A 17,274-nucleotide genomic window follows, 5' to 3' on the forward strand; every position below is an offset into this window, starting at 1 on the left:
GGGGGGCCCAGGGCTGGTTCCGCCCCCCGGCAGCGTCACCCCCCTGGGGGGGCCGAGCCGCTCCGCCGCCTGCCCTGGGGACCCCCCGCCGGCCCCGCCCCGAGCCCTGCGGGGCCGGGAGCCGCCCTGGGAGAAGGCGGGGGGCGCAGCGAGCTCCGGGGGGCGGTTACAGGGGCGGGGGGGGGGGATTGCAGGGCAGGCGCAGGCGGGGGGGGGATTGCAGGCGCAGGCGGGGGGGGGTTGGGGGGGGATTGCAGGGCAGGAGCAGGCGGGGGGGGTTAGGGGGGTTTGCAGGGCAGGAGCAGGCGGGGGGGGTTGCAGGGCAGGAGCAGGCGGGGGGGGGTTAGGGGGGGTTGCAGGGCAGGAGCAGGCGGGGGGGGTTGCAGGGCAGGAGCAGGCGGGGGGGGTTGGGGGGGTTGCAGGGCAGGAGCAGGTGGGGGGGGTTGCAGGGCAGGAGCAGGCGGGGGGGGTTGGGGGGGTTTGCAGGGCAGGAGCAGGCGGGGGGGGATTGCAGGGCAGGAGCAGGCGGGGTGGGGAGGGTTTGCAGGGCAGGAGCAGGCGGGGGGGGTTGGGGGGGTTTGAAGGGCAGGAGCAGGCGGGGGGGGTTGCAGGGCAGGAGCAGGCGGGGTGGGGAGGGTTTGCAGGGCAGGAGCAGGCAGGGGGGGGTTGCAGGGCAGGAGCAGGCGGGGGGGGTTAGGGGGGGTTGCAGGGCAGGAGCAGGCGGGGGGGGTTGCAGGGCAGGAGCAGGCGGGGGGGGTTGGGGGGGTTTGCAGGGCAGGAGCAGGCGGGGGGGGATTGCAGGGCAGGCGCAGGCGGGGGGGGTTGGGGGGGGTTTGCAGGGCAGGAGCAGGCGGGGAGGGATTGCAGGGCAGTAGCAGGCGGGGGAGTTGGGGGGGATTGCAGACAGGAGCAGGCGGGGGGGGGTTAGGGGGGTTTGCAGGGCAGGAGCAGGCGGGGGGGGGTAGGGGGGGGATTGCAGGGCCGGAGCAGGCGGGGGGGGGGTTAGGGGGGCAATTGCAGGGCTGGAGCAGGCGGGGGGGGGGGTTGGGGGGGGATTGCAGGGCAGGAGCAGGCGGGGGGGGTTAGGGGGGTTTGCAGGGCAGGAGCAGGCGGGGGGGGGTTGCAGGGCAGGAGCAGGCGGGGTGGGGGGGGTTTGCAGGGCAGGAGCAGGCGGGGTGGGGGGGGTTGCAGGGCAGGAGCAGGCAGGGGGGGATTGCAGGGCAGGCGCAGGCGGGGGGGGTTGGGGGGGGGGTTTGCAGGGCAGGAGCAGGCGGGGAGGGATTGCAGGGCAGTAGCAGGCGGGGGAGTTGGGGGGGATTGCAGGGCAGGAGCAGGTGGGGGGGGGGTTAGGGGGGTTTGCAGGGCAGGAGCAGGCGGGGGGGATTAGGGGGGGGATTGCAGGGCCGGAGCAGGCGGGGGGGGGTTGGGGGGGGATTGCAGGGCAGGAGCAGGCGGGGGGGGGTTGGGGGGGGATTGCAGGGCAGGAGCAGGCGGGGGGGGGGGTTAGGGGGGTTTGCAGGGCAGGAGCAGGCGGGGGGGATTAGGGGGGGGATTGCAGGGCCGGAGCAGGCGGGGGGGGGTTAGGGGGGGGATTGCAGGGCAGGAGCAGGCGGGGGGGATTAGGGGGGGGATTGCAGGGCAGGAGCAGGCGGGGGAGGGTTAGGGGGGGATTGCAGGGCAGGAGCAGGCGGGGGTTGTGGAAAGTCACAGGGCAGGAGCAGACGTAGGCAAGGATCACTGGCGGGAGCTACCGGCACCCAAGCCTCACTGCTCGACTGGCACGGGGCCTGGGACGCCTGCACTCTGGGTTCAGAGATGTTGCTCGGGGGCTGCCCTGGCCCCCTGTGGTACTGCTGGGCTTGGGGGCCCCGTGGTGGATGTAACCCCGTGTCACCGCAACCTGCCCCTTCACCCCGGTGCTTTTCTCCATCCATCCCTCTGTGAATAAATATTTCCCTAGCCCCTGCCCCTTGTACTCCACAGGGGGGCGCATTCACCCCAGGGCCTTTTCTTGGCCAGAGCCAGCTGCCACGCGAGCGGCCACGCGGTTACCCACAGCACTCGTGGCGTCGTGCTCAGCCCGGGCACGGCCGGCTCCAGCCCCAGGAACACGCCTGAGGGGGCAGCGTTCGAGCGCCACCCCACAGCGGCTGCTCTGGACAGAGGACACGGGCCGAGGGTGCATCCAGCTCAGTTTATTCAAACCCAGGAAAGCCGGTCCATTCACAGTGGCGTGTGTAGAGAAGTCGCTGTACAGGTGCCCCTCGTCCCCTTGCTATGGGGCCAGCAGTGCCCAGGGCGGAACACGCTCTGCCCCTGCACTGTGCTCGAGGCCAGAGTCACACCCAGGGACACAGCACTGAGGGGGACTAAACTCCTGCTACAAGAGGCTGGGGCTGCTCGGCAAGTGGAGGAAAGGGGGAGGGAGAGAGACCCGGAGAAAAGAGCTCCCCACCCCCTTCTCCATGACCCCTGTCACTGGCGAGCCACAGCCTTGGGGGCTGAAGCAGGAGGGGCAGAGGAAGCCGAAAGGGGCCCGGGGTAGCTGGGGGCAGAGGGCACGCCCACGCTGGGAAGGGAGATGGTCCCAGGCCGGGCTAGGAACTGTCACAATGAACCGTGGCCGAGGAGGGCTGGGGAGCAGCCGTCGCCGGAGACCCCTGTGGGGAGCCAGCCCCAGCCCCCGCGACAGGTACCAGGCAAGCCAGCAGGCACCACCCCAACCCAGACACCAAGGAGCTTGCGAGCCCCAGAGCCTGGGAAGGGGATAGGGCGCCCCTCAGGTTTTACTGCTCCAGGGCAGTTCACCCCACACCACTCCCTCCCCACAGCACATGCAGGCTGGTCTGCCCCCTGGAATGATACAAGTATGACCTGTTCTGAGCCTCAGCCAGCCAGCTGGCACGCTGCTGCCCCTGCCCAGCCCCAGCCGCCCTGGCATGGAGTGGGTCAGCAGGAGGCCTTGCTCAGTGCAGGCCCTGCTGCCCGGGGGGGGAGTGGAAGGGGCGTGGAGAGGAGCTGGGTCCGTCCGTGAGTCAGTCCGTCCATCGCTAACCAGGTCTGGAGCACTGGGGTTCCTGCCGCAGCTGCACTGCCCAGGCTGGGGGCTCTAGTATCTGCCCAGCACCGTGGCCAGCAGTGCCATCCGGATGTACATGCCGTTCTCAGCCTGGCGGAAATACGCTGCTCGGGGGTCCGAGTCCACCTCCACACTAGGGGGCAAGGGGAGAGTCACTGCTAGGCGCTTGGAAGCCCCGCTGGGGTGAAGGGACCCTGGAGCCTCAACCCCCAGCCCGGAGCCCCTCACCTGATCTCATTGACGCGAGGCAGCGGGTGCATGACCACCATCCTCTTCTTGGCTCTGGTCATAATGTGCGGGGTGAGGATAAACTGCCCGAAGCACTGGCCGGGGGGAGAGGCTGTTAGCACCCCAAGCATGGGCAGGACCATGGGCATCACTCCTCCTGCCTGGCATAGCCACCCTACCACCCCCAGGGCCTTGCAACCTCACTCCCCCCACCTGGTTGCCCTCCTTGGGTCCAGGTGCCTGGCCACCCCCCAACCCCCCAAAACCTGGTCACCCTACTGCCCCTGGGACTCCCCACCTGGTCACCCTACTGCCCCCGAGGGCCTTGCACCCCACCCCGCAACCTGTTCACCCCACACCCTGCCCTGCCCAGGGCACTGTTACACTGCTCCACACTTTGCAATCCCCTGGACAGCAGTGAAGGGGGCCTAGAGACACAGCAAGGCTCCTGCAGCCAAGCCCCCCCCCCCCACGCCCCTAAACCTCGAGGCCTTGCCAGGGCCAGAGCAGCCCCAGGAAGCGGCTGGCAGGCCGCCCGGGCCAGCGGCCGCACTTACTGCCTCATACTCCTGCACGGAGTCGAATCGCTCCTTCTGGATGCGGGTGACATACAGCACGTCCGTGTCGGGGAGAGCCTCCTCGATGCTGTCGAACTCCTCCTGGGGAGGGCAGGGCGTTAGCGCGGGGCGGGGGCACTGCTGGGCGCAGGGGCGGGGTCCCCGGCACGCAGCAGCTCACCTGCTTGATGCCCTTGGAGGCCACGAAGTGGATGATGTCGGCGGGCATGCCGAGGTCGCGGGGCGTGACGTAGCGCAGGTTGACGCGGTACTGCGTCAGGAGGCAGGCCAGCGAGTGCACGGTGCGCCCGTGCTTCAGGTCCCCCACCATGGTGATCTGGGGAGAGACAGCGGCACGCTGGAGCCCGGCCAGCAGGGGGCGGCCCACGCAGCCACCCGCTCGCAGGGCTGCCGGCGACTCCCGGCGGGGTCCGGGGCCAGCGCCAGAGCCGAGACCCAGCGCAGCGATGGCCCCGGCTGCACGGGCCTGAGCCCCCAGCCTGGGGCCCTGGAGCCGCGGCGCGGCGCGGCCCCCTTACCGTCATGCCGTTGACGGTGCCCAGCTCCTCGCGGATGGTGAAGATGTCCAGCAGGGCCTGCGTGGGGTGCTCCCCGACACCGTCCCCGGCATTGATCACCGGCTTCCGGCAGTGCTTGGCAGCCAGCTGCGAACGACACACGGGCCGGCTCACACCCCGCCCCCCGGGGCCGAGCGCGGGCACAGGGGGGCCACAACCCGGCCTCCAGCCCCCGCCCCCCGGGGCCGAGCACGGGCACAGGGGGGCCACAACCCGGCCTCCCGCCCCCATCCCACGGGGCCGAGCGCAGCCACAACCCGGCCTCCCGCCCCCATCCCACGGGGCCGAGCGCAGCCACAACCCGGCCTCCCGCCCCCATCCCACGGGGCCGAGCGCAGCCACAACCCAGCCTCCCGCCCCCATCCCACGGGGCCGAGCGCAGCCACAACCCGGCCTCCCGCCCCCATCCCACGGGGCCGAGCGCAGCCTAACCCAGCCCCCGCCCCCGCCCCACGGGGCCGAGCGCAGCCACAACCCAGCCCCCCGCCCCTGAGCACAGCCACAACCCAGCCCCCGACCCCGACCCCGCCCCACGGGGCTGACCCCTGGGGCCCCTCACCTCCACAGCCCCCGGCCGGGGGTGGCGGAGCACCAGCACATCAGCGTAACAGCACATGGTCTGCACCGAGTCGGCCAGGGACTCGCCCTTCTGGGCCGAGGACGTGGACTCGGACAAGGCCAGGACGGAGCCCCCCAGGCGGTACATGGCCGCCGCGAAGGAGCTGCTGGTCCTGGTGCTCACCTCGTAGAACATGGAGGCCATGACCTTCCCCTGCAGGAGAGGAGAGACCATGAGCATGGCGAGGCCCCAATCCCCCCAGCTCCCTATCCTCCACCCCAGCCCCCATCACGGCAGGGTCCCGATCCCAGCTTTCCCCCCACAGTGGGACCCCAATCCCCCCCAGCACCCACCCCGATCCTGCCCCACAGTGAGGCCAGGATCCCCTTCCCTGCCTTTTCCAGCCCTGCCCGGATCCCTCCCCCTGCAGTGCCCAGCCGGCCCCAGCTCACCTTGAGGATGTCCAGGCTCCGCTCCTTCTGCACCAGCATGCGCAGGCTGTGTGCCACATTAAAGAGGTGGGACATCTGGAACGAGACAGCCTTCAGCCGGGGGCCGCACGCACTCCGCCCCCCCAGGCCCTGCCCCAGCCCCTCGGCTCCCAGGGGAGAGACCCCCGCCGCCCCTCGCTGCACGGTACCTGCTCCTTGGTGAACTGCTTGACGGAGAGGACGTGCTGCCCAACGAGCGGGTGCAGCAGCGGGGAGGTCTGCGGGTGGGGTGCGCTCGGGGGCGACGTCTGTCTGGGCAGCAGCCCCGGCGGGTAGCAGCAGCTGTCCTGGGTCACAGCCAGATCTGCAGCACCGAGCGCAGGCATCAGCAAGCGCCAGGGCCATGGGGCGGGAGGCAGACATCCCCTACCTCCGCCCCATGGCACAGCCTGGGGCTCCCACCCACACCCCCACCCCAGAGCATGGCCCGCAGCTCCCACCTGCCCAGCTCCTGGGGCCTCCTCCGCTCCGCCAAGCCAGGGGGTGGCCCCGGCCAGTGGGGAGCCACATGGGGCAGTCACCAATTGCAGCCTGGTGTGGGGGAGGGGCCCTTGTGACGCCCGAAGCACATTCCCAGGGACAGCAACAGCTGCCCTGGCCCCCCGAGAGCAGCATCTGGCGACCCACGCAGGTCCCTGGGCAGGAGATGTTTCAGACCATCTCTCCCTGGCCCTAGGGGCCCCAGCCTGGCACCACCCTGCTGGACCTCGGTCCCCAGACCCCACGCGGGATGGGACAAACCTGGCTCAGTGGCCTTCTTGCTGGCCTTTTCTCTCACGTCCTCAGCTGGCGACAGGCGTGCGGGAACACACAACACGGTTAGACACGCCGGGCACGAGTGCCGCACCACCCGGCCCCTGGGGAGGCAGCTCCGCACACAGACAGGCCGACCAGGGGCAGGGAGGCTCCCAGGGGCCCCACCCTTCTCTAGCCAGCGGGAGGGGGGCGGGCGTCCTGGCGACGCCGAAGCCTGCGTGCTCTGGCCCAGCTGGCTCCATGCAGGACACTGTGTGTGTCGACAGGAGGAGCCGCCCAGCCTCCCTGCCGGGGGGACACCCACACGGGCTGGCACAGCGCTGAGGGCCCCTCCTCGCGGTCCAGGGAGGGGAGTCTGCGAGGTGCCGGGGGCAGAGCTCGATCAGGGACGCGGGCACAACGAACTGCCCCGTCTCTGCCACCTCCCCCTGGATCCCATGGGAGCAGGAACGGCTGCAGCATGAAGAGGTGGCTCTGGGGGGTGCTGAAGCTCTGTGACCACCCCCCTCCCATGGACACCCTGGGGCTGGGGGGGCAGATGGGACACACACACTCATTGGTTGCTGCTCCAGTCACTCCGGGCAGGCCCCACCCCAGCACATTCCATGTGGCTGCAGGGGAGGGGCTGGGATGAGCCACCGGCTGGCTGGATTCACACGGGGGCCCTCAGCCCTCTGCCGAGCAAGGGCCCCGGGGCCGGGGAAACGCCTGGCCCCGCGGCTCTGGCCCTGCATGTGCCTCACCTGGAAGGCCGGGGTCTGAGGCCCGGTGGATGCGGGGCGGCAGGTGGAAGCGCCCGTCTCCCATGGGCCCCGCTCGCCGGGGGCTGGACGCTCGGCTACGCAGGGTCTCACTCTGCACCGTGTGCCGGGGGCGCTCGGGAGTCTGCAACGCCATGGGACGGTGGGGAGGGGTCAGCTCTGCCAGCACTGGGAACGCCCCCCCGGCACCGCCCCACCTCTCCCACCCCAGCCCCCCTCCGTCCCCGCACTGCCAGACCACCCAACCCCATGTGCGGCGCCCTCCCGGGGCCCTGGTCATTCCGCCCCCCACTCCTCGGCACACGGTGCCGCCAGGCCTGTGCCCATCACCATGCTGACAGGATCAGGGCACCGGCAGGCTCCTCCCCTGCATAGGGAGATGGTGAATGACAGCCAGGCAGCCCCCGCCCCCCCGTACCTTCAGAGTCTCCTTGGCTGGGGCAGGAGGTGGCACGGTCACTGCCCCCGTGGGCCATTTCCTCACGTCCTGGCCGTAGCCAGGAGGCACCAGCACCTGCAGGATGCAGACACTCAGCGGGGAGGGAGCCGAGACCTGGGCTGAGATGGGGGGAGGGCTCTGCACCAGCTAGCTCGCCCCCCCACTCGGCAGCCCAGCCCAGTGTCTCAGGTCATCCCAGAGGCCCCCCGCCAGGCTCCCGCCCTTACCTGCCCATCGATGTAGGCAACCTCCCCACGCAGGATCACCTTCCGCACCGTCCCCTTCACCTTTGTGCCCTCAAACGGCGTCCACTGGCACTTGCTGAAGGCCGTGTGGCTGGGGACGATCCACTCGTGCTCCAGGTCCACCTGGCCGGGGGGCAGAGCAGGTCAGGCTGGGATAGGGAGCAGGCCCAGAGACAGTGGGTGGCACGTCAGGGTCGGGTCCGGGCTCTGGCTGGGAGCTCGCAGGCACTCATGTCTGGCAGCTGTTCGGGGTGGGGCTGGGCCCAGGGAAGGCGGGCAGAACATTGGGGCCAGGCCCAGGAGGGCGGGTGGGGCGGGGCAGGTGGCGGGGCAGGGGGGCAGCTGCACCAGGCCAGGCCCAGGCTCCGGCTGGGCGCTCATGTCTGGCTGCTTTTCGACAGGGCCCAGCCATTTGCTCCTCAGCTCCCCCAGGGCCCGGCTATGCCAGCCCAGCGCCGTTCCCATGGGGCACAACCCCCCATTGGGCACGCCTCCCCCCGCCCTCACCTCGATGTAGGTGTCGTCCTGCACAGGCAGGGAGAAGATCTTGCGGGGGTTCTCGTAGAGGCGCTTGACCACGTCCTCGATGGCGAGGCGCCCCTCGGAGACGGCTGTCAGCAGCAGGGGCAGCATGGTCTCCAGGCCGGGGTAGCCCGGGGGGGGCTCCTTCCCTTGCTTCTCCTCCACCGTGTGGGGGGCTACGGGCACAAAGGCGGTGCTCAGGGGGCCCGGCCCCTCCTTCCCACTCTGCTGCCCCCCAGGGAGGGCTCCACGGGGCAAGGCTGAGGGAGCTGGGAACCCCCTGCAGGGCCAGCTCCCCCAGTGCCCGGAGGCGCCCGGAGGCGAGAGGGGCCAGCCAGGCCTCTGCCCAGACATCCACCTGCTCCATCCGCATCAGCTGGGAGGGACCAACGGACTCACTTGGTACCGGCCCAAGGCGCCAGATCCCATTTCCCACCCCTAGAGCGGGGACAGGCCCCGTGTCCCATTCCCCACCCCCCTGAACCAGTCCCTGCCCTGGGGCCAGATGGGAGCCAGTGCCCCCTAGCAGGGACAGGCCCTGGATCCCAGGTCCCACGGGTGCCAGGACGCTCCAGCTGGTGCCAGGGCCCCCCCTCACCATGGTCTGTGGCGAAGCAGTCGATGGTGTCCATGTTCTCCCACAGCGCCTCCAGGTCCTCACGGGTGCCCAGCATGGGCCGCACCTGCGCACGCCCCTCCCCGATGCGTCCTATGTCATCCTGGCACAGGAAGAGGTGGTGCGGCGCCACCTCACAAGTCACCTGGATGCCCTTCTGCTTGGCGGCCTTGATGATCAGGATCTGCAGGTCCAAGCTGAGGGTGAGACACCGTCGCCCCATCCCAGACCCCGCTCCTGCCTGCTCAGACTCCCTGTGACAAAGCTGGGGATTTTCTTAGTGTTTTGCATGAACACTGTGTGCCTCAGTTTCTCTGGGCGCTGCGTGTGTAACGAGAGAGTGGAAGGTGGGGGTTGCGGAGAACCAGGTGTGACCTCGCCTAGCAGCCAGGACCCCGGACACAGTCTGGAACTTGGGGACCCAGTGACTGGTGACCCAGCCGGTCTGGCCAGCAGGAGGACCATGGGCTGAGGAGAGAGGGGCAGGGGACCGGTCCCAGCCAGTGAGGGGGCAAAGGAGGAGGAGGAGAGGAGGCTCAGGCGGCCTGTTTACCTGGGACCGAAGACAAAGGACAGGGGAGGAGCTGTTGGGGAGGGGATATAGGGGGCTCAGCTGGAAGGAGGGGAGGGGGTGACTGGGGGGAAGAGAGCAGCCTGAGCCCCCCAGGAGGCAGGAAAGAGCTAGATGTTCTGTGCTGAGACTGGCCAGGCCCAAGGCCCCTGAGACCGGCCTGGGCTGGGCTCAGAAGCTCAATAAACCTCCAGTGTGACGCTGGCTGAGAGTCACTGCAGGCTACAGATCTGGGGGGGCAGGGGAGGGATTCCTCCCTTGGGGTGGAGGCCCCGGGGGCCCGGATCAAGGGGGCTCCCTGAGGGGGCCCATGGCAGAGCCAGGCGTGCTGGAGGCGCAGGGCCAGAGGGCCTAGCCTCGGCAAGAGCGTGCGACCTACCCGGAAGGCTGTCACGCTGATGGGGTTACTCCCAGGGGCCACACAGAGCCGAGAGACAGCACGAGTCCTGTGAGTCCATGACACCCCCCCATGCCCCCTGCGCAGCCCCCACAGGGCCCAGGCCAAGGGGAAACACCGTCCGCCCGTGCCCCATCTGCGCTGCAGCCCACGCTACGCCAGGCGCGCTGCCTTTCGCCCCTGGCACCTCCGCCAGGCGTTTGCCATTTCCACATGAGCAAACGGGGGGGGGGGGGGGGGGGGTCCCAGCGTCTCTGCAGCGAGTGGGGAGTCGCTAGAAAACCTGCCCAGCCAGCGCCGAGAGCTCTTTGGGGCTTTCCCCAGGCCCGGGCTACACAAGGACATGGGGTCGGTTTAACTCTGTCACAAGGGGTGTAATACCCCCCCAGCCCTCCAAGTGGGGCAGAGAAACACCCCCCATCTCGCCATTGAGTTGCTGGGGGCAGACTGCTGAGCCCGGGGGGGCTCCGGCACGGGAGCGCTGCAGCCGCACAGCCGGGGCTTCGCGGGGCAGACGAGGAGCCATGGCAGAGGGCGGGGGCGGATGTTTCTGGGAGCCCACAAAATTCACACTGAGGTTCGCTGTGCTGCTAAGACCTGCCTTTGCCCAACCGGGCCTTTGCCTAGAACCTCCCCCGGCCCCCCAGCACAGGGGATGACGCTGCCTCCCACCCTGCCCGCAGCCCAGAGCCAGGTCGCCCCACCTCCTCCTTGCGAGCCACGTGGCAGATGTGCACGGGGCGCTGGTACAGCTGGGCCACCATGAGAATCGCCGCCACCGTCTGCTTCTCCGCGTGCGCCACGATGGGCAGGTGCCTCGGCCACTGCTCGAAGTGCTGTGGGGGGAGAGCAGTGCTGGGGGCACCAACAGCTGTACCGGGGGAGGGGCGGAGCCTGGCATGGGGTGGGGGGACAGGACAGACAGCGATGCTGGGGGGACGGGGCAGAGCACAGCAGGTGGGGTGGGGGGAGAACCACAGGACAGACGGACAACGGTGCCGTGGGAGGGTCGGGGGGCAGAGCACAGCACATGGAGGCCCGGGGGGGACAGGACAGACGGACAACGGTGCCGTGGGAGGGTCGGGGGGCAGAGCACAGCACGTCGGGGGCGGGGAGGGGACAGGACAGACGGACAATGGTGCCGTGGGAGGGTCGGGGGGCAGAGCACAGCACGTCGGGGGCAGGGAGGGGACAGGACAGACGGACAGCAGTGCCAGGGGAGGGTCGGGGGGCAGAGCACAGCACGTCGGGGGCGGGGAGGGGACAGGACAGACGGACAGCAGTGCCCGGGGAGGGTCGGGGGGCAGAGCACAGCACGTCGGGGGCAGGGAGGGGACAGGACAGACGGACAGCAGTGCCAGGGGAGGGTCGGGGGGCAGAGCACAGCACGTCGGGGGCGGGGAGGGGACAGGACAGACGGACAGCAGTGCCAGGGGAGGGTCGGGGGGCAGAGCACAGCACGTCGGGGGCGGGGAGGGGACAGGACGGACGGACAGCGGTGCCAGGGGAGGGTCGGGGGGCAGAGCACAGCACGTCGGGGGCGGGGAGGGGACAGGACAGACGGACAGCGGTGCCAGGGGAGGGTCGGGGGGCAGAGCACAGCACGTCGGGGGCGGGGAGGGGACAGGACAGACGGACAGCGGTGCCAGGGGAGGGTTGGGGGGCAGAGCACAGCACATGGGAAGGGGGGCAGGACAGACGGGCTGCAATGCAGGCTGGGGGAGGAGGGCGTCCCCACTGCAGATGCAGAGGGCAGGCTGGGCCCTCAGCCCCCGGTGGGCGCTGTGCACCCTGCCCAGGCTGGCGCCAGGAACGTGGCCGGACAGACAGCGACACTGGGGGGGGGCGGGGAGGGGGGCAGCCCTTCCCCAGCCCGTCCCGCAGGACCCACCTCCATCCACAGCGAGACATTGTCCATCTTGAGCTCGGAGAAGGTGTCGTTCAGGTACATCTTCAGCCCAGCGGCTGCGCCAGCCACGGGGCCCAGGGAGCCGGCGTTGTCCGACGCGGCCCCCAGGTACAGGGCGAAGTCACAGCGCGCGCGCCCCTCCGCCAGCTGCAGGGAGACAGGCTCAGACAGGCCCGCGACGGGTGCCAAGCCGGGCCCGGGCCAGCACGTGGATCCCCCCCCACGCCCCCCGCCAGGCCTGCAGCCCCAGCTCAGGCGCCACCCCCAGGTCCTCCAGCAGCCGCAGGGCCCGTGCTGCCTATGCAGTCCCCAAGGGGCTGAGGCTGGCCTGGCGCAAAGCGGGTGCTGCCAGCTCCGTGCCCGGGAGCGTCTCCGAGTGGAGCCGGCCAGGGCGGGGAGGGCGTGTGGGCTGGGGCAGCAGGGGGGACTCGGCGCGGCGGAGGGAGGGGCCTCTGCGTGGCAGCTTTTGGGGGAGCCGGGGGTCTCTTCATGGCAGCCCTGGGGAGTATGAGGGGGCTGCCGGGGGGGGGGGGGGGCTCTGCACAGCAGTTTGGGGGGGGCGGGGGCATTCACCTTCTGCACCAGGGCAAAGGAGCTGGCATCAACAACGGCAGGGCGGGTGTTGGGCATGGCGCACACCATGGTGACGCCCCCCGCCAGGGCGGCCGCTGTGCCCGAGGCGAAGTCCTCCTTGTGGGTGCCGCCCGGCTCCCGCAGGTGTACGTGCACGTCGATCAGCCCTGAGGGGGAGAGGGATCAGAGCAGGGGCCGCAGAGCCCCCGGCCAGGGCCGCCGGCCTCAGGAGTCAACGGGGGCAGGCCAAGGGCAGCGTGAAGCCAGACAGTCCTGCTTCTCTCGGCTTTGTCCGCTGGCTGCATGGTCGCCCCCTCGCACACACCGTACGCGGGAGGTCACGCCGGTGGGGGGGGGGCTTACCTCGGGGGGGGGGGGGGGGGCGGCATGTTTCACGCCACCCTGCAAGCACCAGAATGCCCGGTACCCCGGGGACCGTTAGTACCACCCTAGGTAACTGTGCCTGCGGGAGCCCGAGCCCGGCCAGGCGGGCTTTGACCCCCCACTCCATGGCGCAGGGACGCGGTGGGGATCCCAGGGGGCCAAGCAGCCCGGCGACCGAGTGCACAGGGCTCTGTGGCAACACCAGCCAGCAGCGCCCCAGGGCAGGACGGGCCTGAATCTGCCGGAGCCGACAGGTGGGGCCCAGTCCCCGGCCCACAGGGCCCTGGCTGCGCAGATGCTTCAGGCCAGGGACCCTCACTGACGGGGGGGTGCAGACACCTCCCCACCCTACCTGGATTTACCCAGGATCTGAAGGGCCCTGCCCAGAGCCACCATATCTCCCTGCTAGAAGGTCCTGCCCCTCCCCACTGCTTCCCTGCCAGGGGCAGAGCCCCCAGCCCCCCCTCCTCTTGCTGGGAGCCCCGGTACCTGGCAGGCGGATGAGCTTCTGGGAGGTCATGCAGTCCACGTGCATCTTCAGCGGGGGGGCCGTCCCGATCTGGCCCAGGGCCTGCGGGGGAGGCAGCTCAGCTGGGGAGAGCGGAGACCCAGCCAAGCGGGGCGGGGCGCTGGGACAGGACAGCTAGCTCTGGGGCTGGGCTTCCCTGGAGCAGCACCCAGGCGCCCGTGCTGCCCTTTCCCCAGGGCCCAGAGCCCCACAGCTCCCTGGAGCCAGGACACGCTCCCCTGGGCAATCGGTGCCTCTCCAGGAGCCCCCAGGCCAGGCAGCCTCCCCCCACCAGTGTCGTGCCCGCACACGGCCAGGCCACTCCTCACCAGCAGCCAGGCAGCCCCCTCCTAGCCAGTCCCTGCCCCCAAACAGCCAGGCAGCCCCCACACCAGCGGCAAGGCAGCCCCCTCCTGGCCAGTTCCTGCCCCCAAACAGCCAGGCAGCCCCCCCACCAGCCAATCCCCTCCACCACACACCCTCCCCAGCTGGCCAGCCCCCACGCCACCTCCACGAAGAGCTTGGTGCACTTGATGTCGATGATGAGGGGCACGGAGTAGTCGACGGCCAGGCGCCGGGTGCGGTAGCCCTTGGTGACGAAGGACGAGAGCCGGCGCCCCCCGGCGTTGCGCATGGAGAGGTTAATGACCAGCTCAAAGTGGTTCTCGGCCAAGTAGTCCATGATACTGCGCTGTGTCTCCTTGGCCCCGACCTCGCTGCTGTCCGCCTCCTCGAAGTGCCAGTCCACGGCCATCACCTGCCCGGAGCGCACAAGAGCCCCACTCCTGTGACCTGGGCATGAACCGGGGCAGGGGTGGCCCTGCTCCCGGGGTCCAGCCCAGACTGGGGGCGGGGAAAGCGGTTCCTCACTCCAGGGACCCGGGGATGGATGTGGGGGGGCAGAGGAGGGGTGGCCCTGCTCCCGGGGTCCAGCCCAGACTGGGGGCAGGGAAAGCGGTTCCTCACTCCAGGGACCCGGGGATGGATGTGGGGGGGCAGAGGAGGGGTGGCCCTGCTCCCGGGGTCCAGCCCAGACTGGGAGCGGGGCGGGGGGTTTCCTAGCTCCAGGAACCTGGGGACGAACCGGGGGGAAGGGAATGGTGGCCCTGCTCCCAGGACCCAGCACGGAAGGGATGTCACCCCATGCCAGCAGCCTGGGCACTGGCCCCACTAGCCCACGCCTCTGGTGCAGGTCCAGCAGCCTGGGACACAGGCCAGGGAGCCTCACCCCAACCTGAAACCTGCCCCCCAGCCGCGCGGCTTCAGGAGTGGCTGGGGCCCCCTCACTGCAGATCCCCCACCCGCCCTGTGCCGGGCACGGCGGCACAGACTGCCCCGGACCGCTACCTTGATGCCGTGCTCGGTGTAGAAGTCGGCGGTGCCCAGGCTGGCGTACAGGTTGTAGCCCAGGCTCTCCAGCGTCCGCACCGTGGGCAGCAGCTCGCTCTTGTTCTGCAACAGCCACAAGGGGGGTCAGAACAGGCCAGGCCTGGGCAGCCCAGCACCCCCTTCCCCAGGACCCCTCCATCCGCAGGACCCTGCCGTACTGAGCTGCCACTCAGAGTGGGGATTCCTGGGCCTGCTCGCAGCCTAGAGGGCTGGGACACAGTGGGAATTGTTATTAAAGCTTTTTGGGGTCCAGTGCGTGCCTCAGTTTCCCCTGTGTGCGGCACTGTTTCCCAACAGGTGAGAAGGTCTGGGGGGCTCTGGGGGCAGGCGAAGACACAGGTGTGGATGGCGCCTGGCAGCCTGGCCCCTTAGGTCCCATCTCCATGCAGCTCTTGAGAAGAGAAGGGCAGATCCATGGCCGGGATGTGGACACCTGGCGACCAACCACCATGGATGGTCCCACCCCTCCGCAGGGGGCTGAGCCGCACCCCCCAGCTTGGGAACAAAGGCCCGGGGGGGGGGGGGGGGGCGCGAAGTATGGGCTGTGGGGAGCACTCAGGGGCACCGCAGAGTCTGACAAAGGAGATCGAACAGACGCAGGGACAGAGCTTGAACCCCGGGGGTCACTGCAGCTGGGCTGGGCGCCGGCTGCCCAGAACGGACTCTGCTGGAACCTTCACTTCTCTGGGCGACCCCAGGGCTGCCTGTGCCGTGTGCCAGGCCACGGACACACCCGCCTGTCTGCCCGCGCTGGCTGGCTGTCCCTGCAGACGCTGGCGGGGGGGGGGGGGGTGCTGCTCCCCCAGATGGGACACGTCTACCCCAGGGTCTGTCCCAGACTCGCTGCCCGGAGCTCCCAGGGTGTGGCAGGGGTCTGCAGCCCCAGGGGCCCAGTCTCAGGAGGCGGCGAGGCCGCGTGGCTCACCCTGGGGGAAGAGTGAGACCCCGGGGGGTCTGGGTCACTGAAGGGCTCCTCCCGGAGACTATTCCCAGGCTGGGGCATAACCCAGCCCCGAGGGTCCATGATAGAGGTGCCTTCCTGTCACCAGTGTGACAAGGGACCTGGACCAAGTCAGTCTGTGAGAAACCAGCCTAGAGCAAGGTGCAGGGTTTGGGCCTCCCTGCCCAGGAGCAGCCTGCTTCGTCTCCCGCTGCTTTTGGCTGCTGCATGTTAGTGTTCTGGATTCTCAGAGCAAGTCACGCTGCGTTGCAGCCATGCAGCGAGAGGATTTAACCTTCGCATCCAGTGTCTCCGAGCACGTGCCGCAGCCCTGCCCCGACCTCACCTTGTAGCTGCCGATGGTCAGCAGAATGTTCTTCTTGGGGATCTTGAAGCCGGTGCTCAGCATGGCTTTCAGGTAGGCCTCGCAGCGGTTCTCCCCAAAGCAGGCCACCTCGCCCGTGCTGGTCATCTCCACGCCCAGCACCACGTCTGCCCCCGCCAGCCGCGAGAAGGAGAACTGGGGAACCTGGGGGTGCAGAGGGGGCAGGGTGAGGCTCAGCAAGCCAGACAGCCAAGGCCACCCCATCCACCGCTCCCCACCCACTCACCTTGACACCGACGACCCCAGTGCCTGTCATCAGCCCCACCGACTCCACCTCCTCGCCCATGATCACCTGGGTGGCCAGGGCCACCATGTCCACCCCCAGCGTCTTGGAGACAAAGGGGAAGGAGCGGGAGACGCGCACGTTGCACTCGATCACCTTCAGCTGGTCGTCCTGCAGAAAGACAGGAGTGTGGGGTGACCCATCCCGGAGCCCATTCCCAATGCCTGGTGAACCAAACCAGCCCTGCCCATCCTGGCTAACAGTCCCTGCCGGACCTATCCTCCAGGATCAGAACGGCCAGGCGGGTCAGAGCAAAGGTCCCTCTAGCCCACTCCCCTGTCTTCCCAGTGGCCAGTGCAGATACCCCAAAGGGAACGAACCGAGCAGGGAATCAGCAAGCGAGATATATGGAGCACCAGGGCTCTGCCCCTGGCTCGCTTCACCCTTCCCAGGGCACTGAGCACCCAGAGAGGCAGGGCAGGGCCAGGCCCCCATAGACCGCAGCACGCTGCTCCCGCTCTCCCACCGCATCCAGGGCCCAGCCCCCACGGGCCTGCCCCAGGCAACTCTGGCCTGGATGTGACGCGGGCCTGGCTGCAGGAGACGCTGCAGAGCCCAACGCTATCAGCCGGGGAAGGGGTGCGGCCCCCCACAATGACCCCATGACCCAGGGCATTGAGGCTGACTGCTCCCCAGGTCCCTGCTGCCTGCCGGCTTGCCCCCACCCCCCGGCAGTACCTTGGCGATGAGCTGCAGGTTGAAGGGCCCGGTGACCTGCAGCTCCTGCCCGATGGCGTGCACAATGGCCTGGATCCGCTCCAGGGTCTTGGGCGTGATGTCCTGGGGCGGCGTGACCAGCGTGGCGTCCCCCGAGTGCACGCCCGCGTTCTCCACATGCTCCGAGATGGCGATGGCCACCACCGTGCCATCGCAGGCCACGGCGTCCACGTCGATCTCCTGGGGGGGGGGGGGGGGGGGGGGGGTGACCGGACCCCTGAGTGCCCCCAGCCCCCACTGCACCAGAGTGCACCCGCCCCAGCCTGCTCTCCCTGCCGGTACTGCCCTCCTCACTCCAACCCCCCCGTGCACAGACCGCACCAGCGTGCGCCCCCCAGCCAGTACCACCCCCACCACCCCCTACTGCACAGGCCACACCAGAGTGTG

The 17,274-nt window shown here is 69.8% G+C and overlaps 1 protein-coding gene across 2 annotated transcripts in view; it reads right to left on the reverse strand.

Annotated features, from left to right (window-relative positions):
* Positions 1-2,180: 2,180 nt before the first annotated feature.
* CAD (carbamoyl-phosphate synthetase 2, aspartate transcarbamylase, and dihydroorotase) overlaps positions 2,181-17,274 on the reverse strand; it is a 30,963-nt gene continuing 15,869 nt past the window's right edge. Inside the window, exons 22-44 of one of the 2 annotated variants that reach the window (XM_037893623.1) lie at positions 16,849-17,067; positions 16,114-16,281; positions 15,849-16,031; positions 14,521-14,625; positions 13,682-13,930; positions 13,155-13,236; positions 12,282-12,448; positions 11,691-11,855; positions 10,504-10,635; positions 8,814-9,015; positions 8,201-8,391; positions 7,676-7,816; positions 7,428-7,523; positions 6,992-7,133; positions 6,234-6,278; positions 5,642-5,796; positions 5,454-5,528; positions 5,002-5,214; positions 4,404-4,529; positions 4,046-4,201; positions 3,865-3,966; positions 3,308-3,402; positions 2,181-3,212 (exon numbers count right to left, since the gene is read on the reverse strand). In XM_037893623.1, coding sequence (XP_037749551.1) covers positions 3,110-3,212; positions 3,308-3,402; positions 3,865-3,966; positions 4,046-4,201; positions 4,404-4,529; positions 5,002-5,214; positions 5,454-5,528; positions 5,642-5,796; positions 6,234-6,278; positions 6,992-7,133; positions 7,428-7,523; positions 7,676-7,816; positions 8,201-8,391; positions 8,814-9,015; positions 10,504-10,635; positions 11,691-11,855; positions 12,282-12,448; positions 13,155-13,236; positions 13,682-13,930; positions 14,521-14,625; positions 15,849-16,031; positions 16,114-16,281; positions 16,849-17,067 — 3,312 coding nt within the window. In that variant the 3' untranslated portion in view covers positions 2,181-3,109. The remainder of the gene's footprint in view (positions 3,213-3,307; positions 3,403-3,864; positions 3,967-4,045; positions 4,202-4,403; positions 4,530-5,001; positions 5,215-5,453; positions 5,529-5,641; positions 5,797-6,233; positions 6,279-6,991; positions 7,134-7,427; positions 7,524-7,675; positions 7,817-8,200; positions 8,392-8,813; positions 9,016-10,503; positions 10,636-11,690; positions 11,856-12,281; positions 12,449-13,154; positions 13,237-13,681; positions 13,931-14,520; positions 14,626-15,848; positions 16,032-16,113; positions 16,282-16,848; positions 17,068-17,274) is intronic. The other variant, XM_043541948.1, reaches the window with a different exon arrangement.

The sequence above is a fragment of the Chelonia mydas genome, chromosome 3 (assembly GCF_015237465.2).
Source record: "Chelonia mydas isolate rCheMyd1 chromosome 3, rCheMyd1.pri.v2, whole genome shotgun sequence".
NCBI lineage: Eukaryota > Metazoa > Chordata > Testudines > Cheloniidae > Chelonia > Chelonia mydas.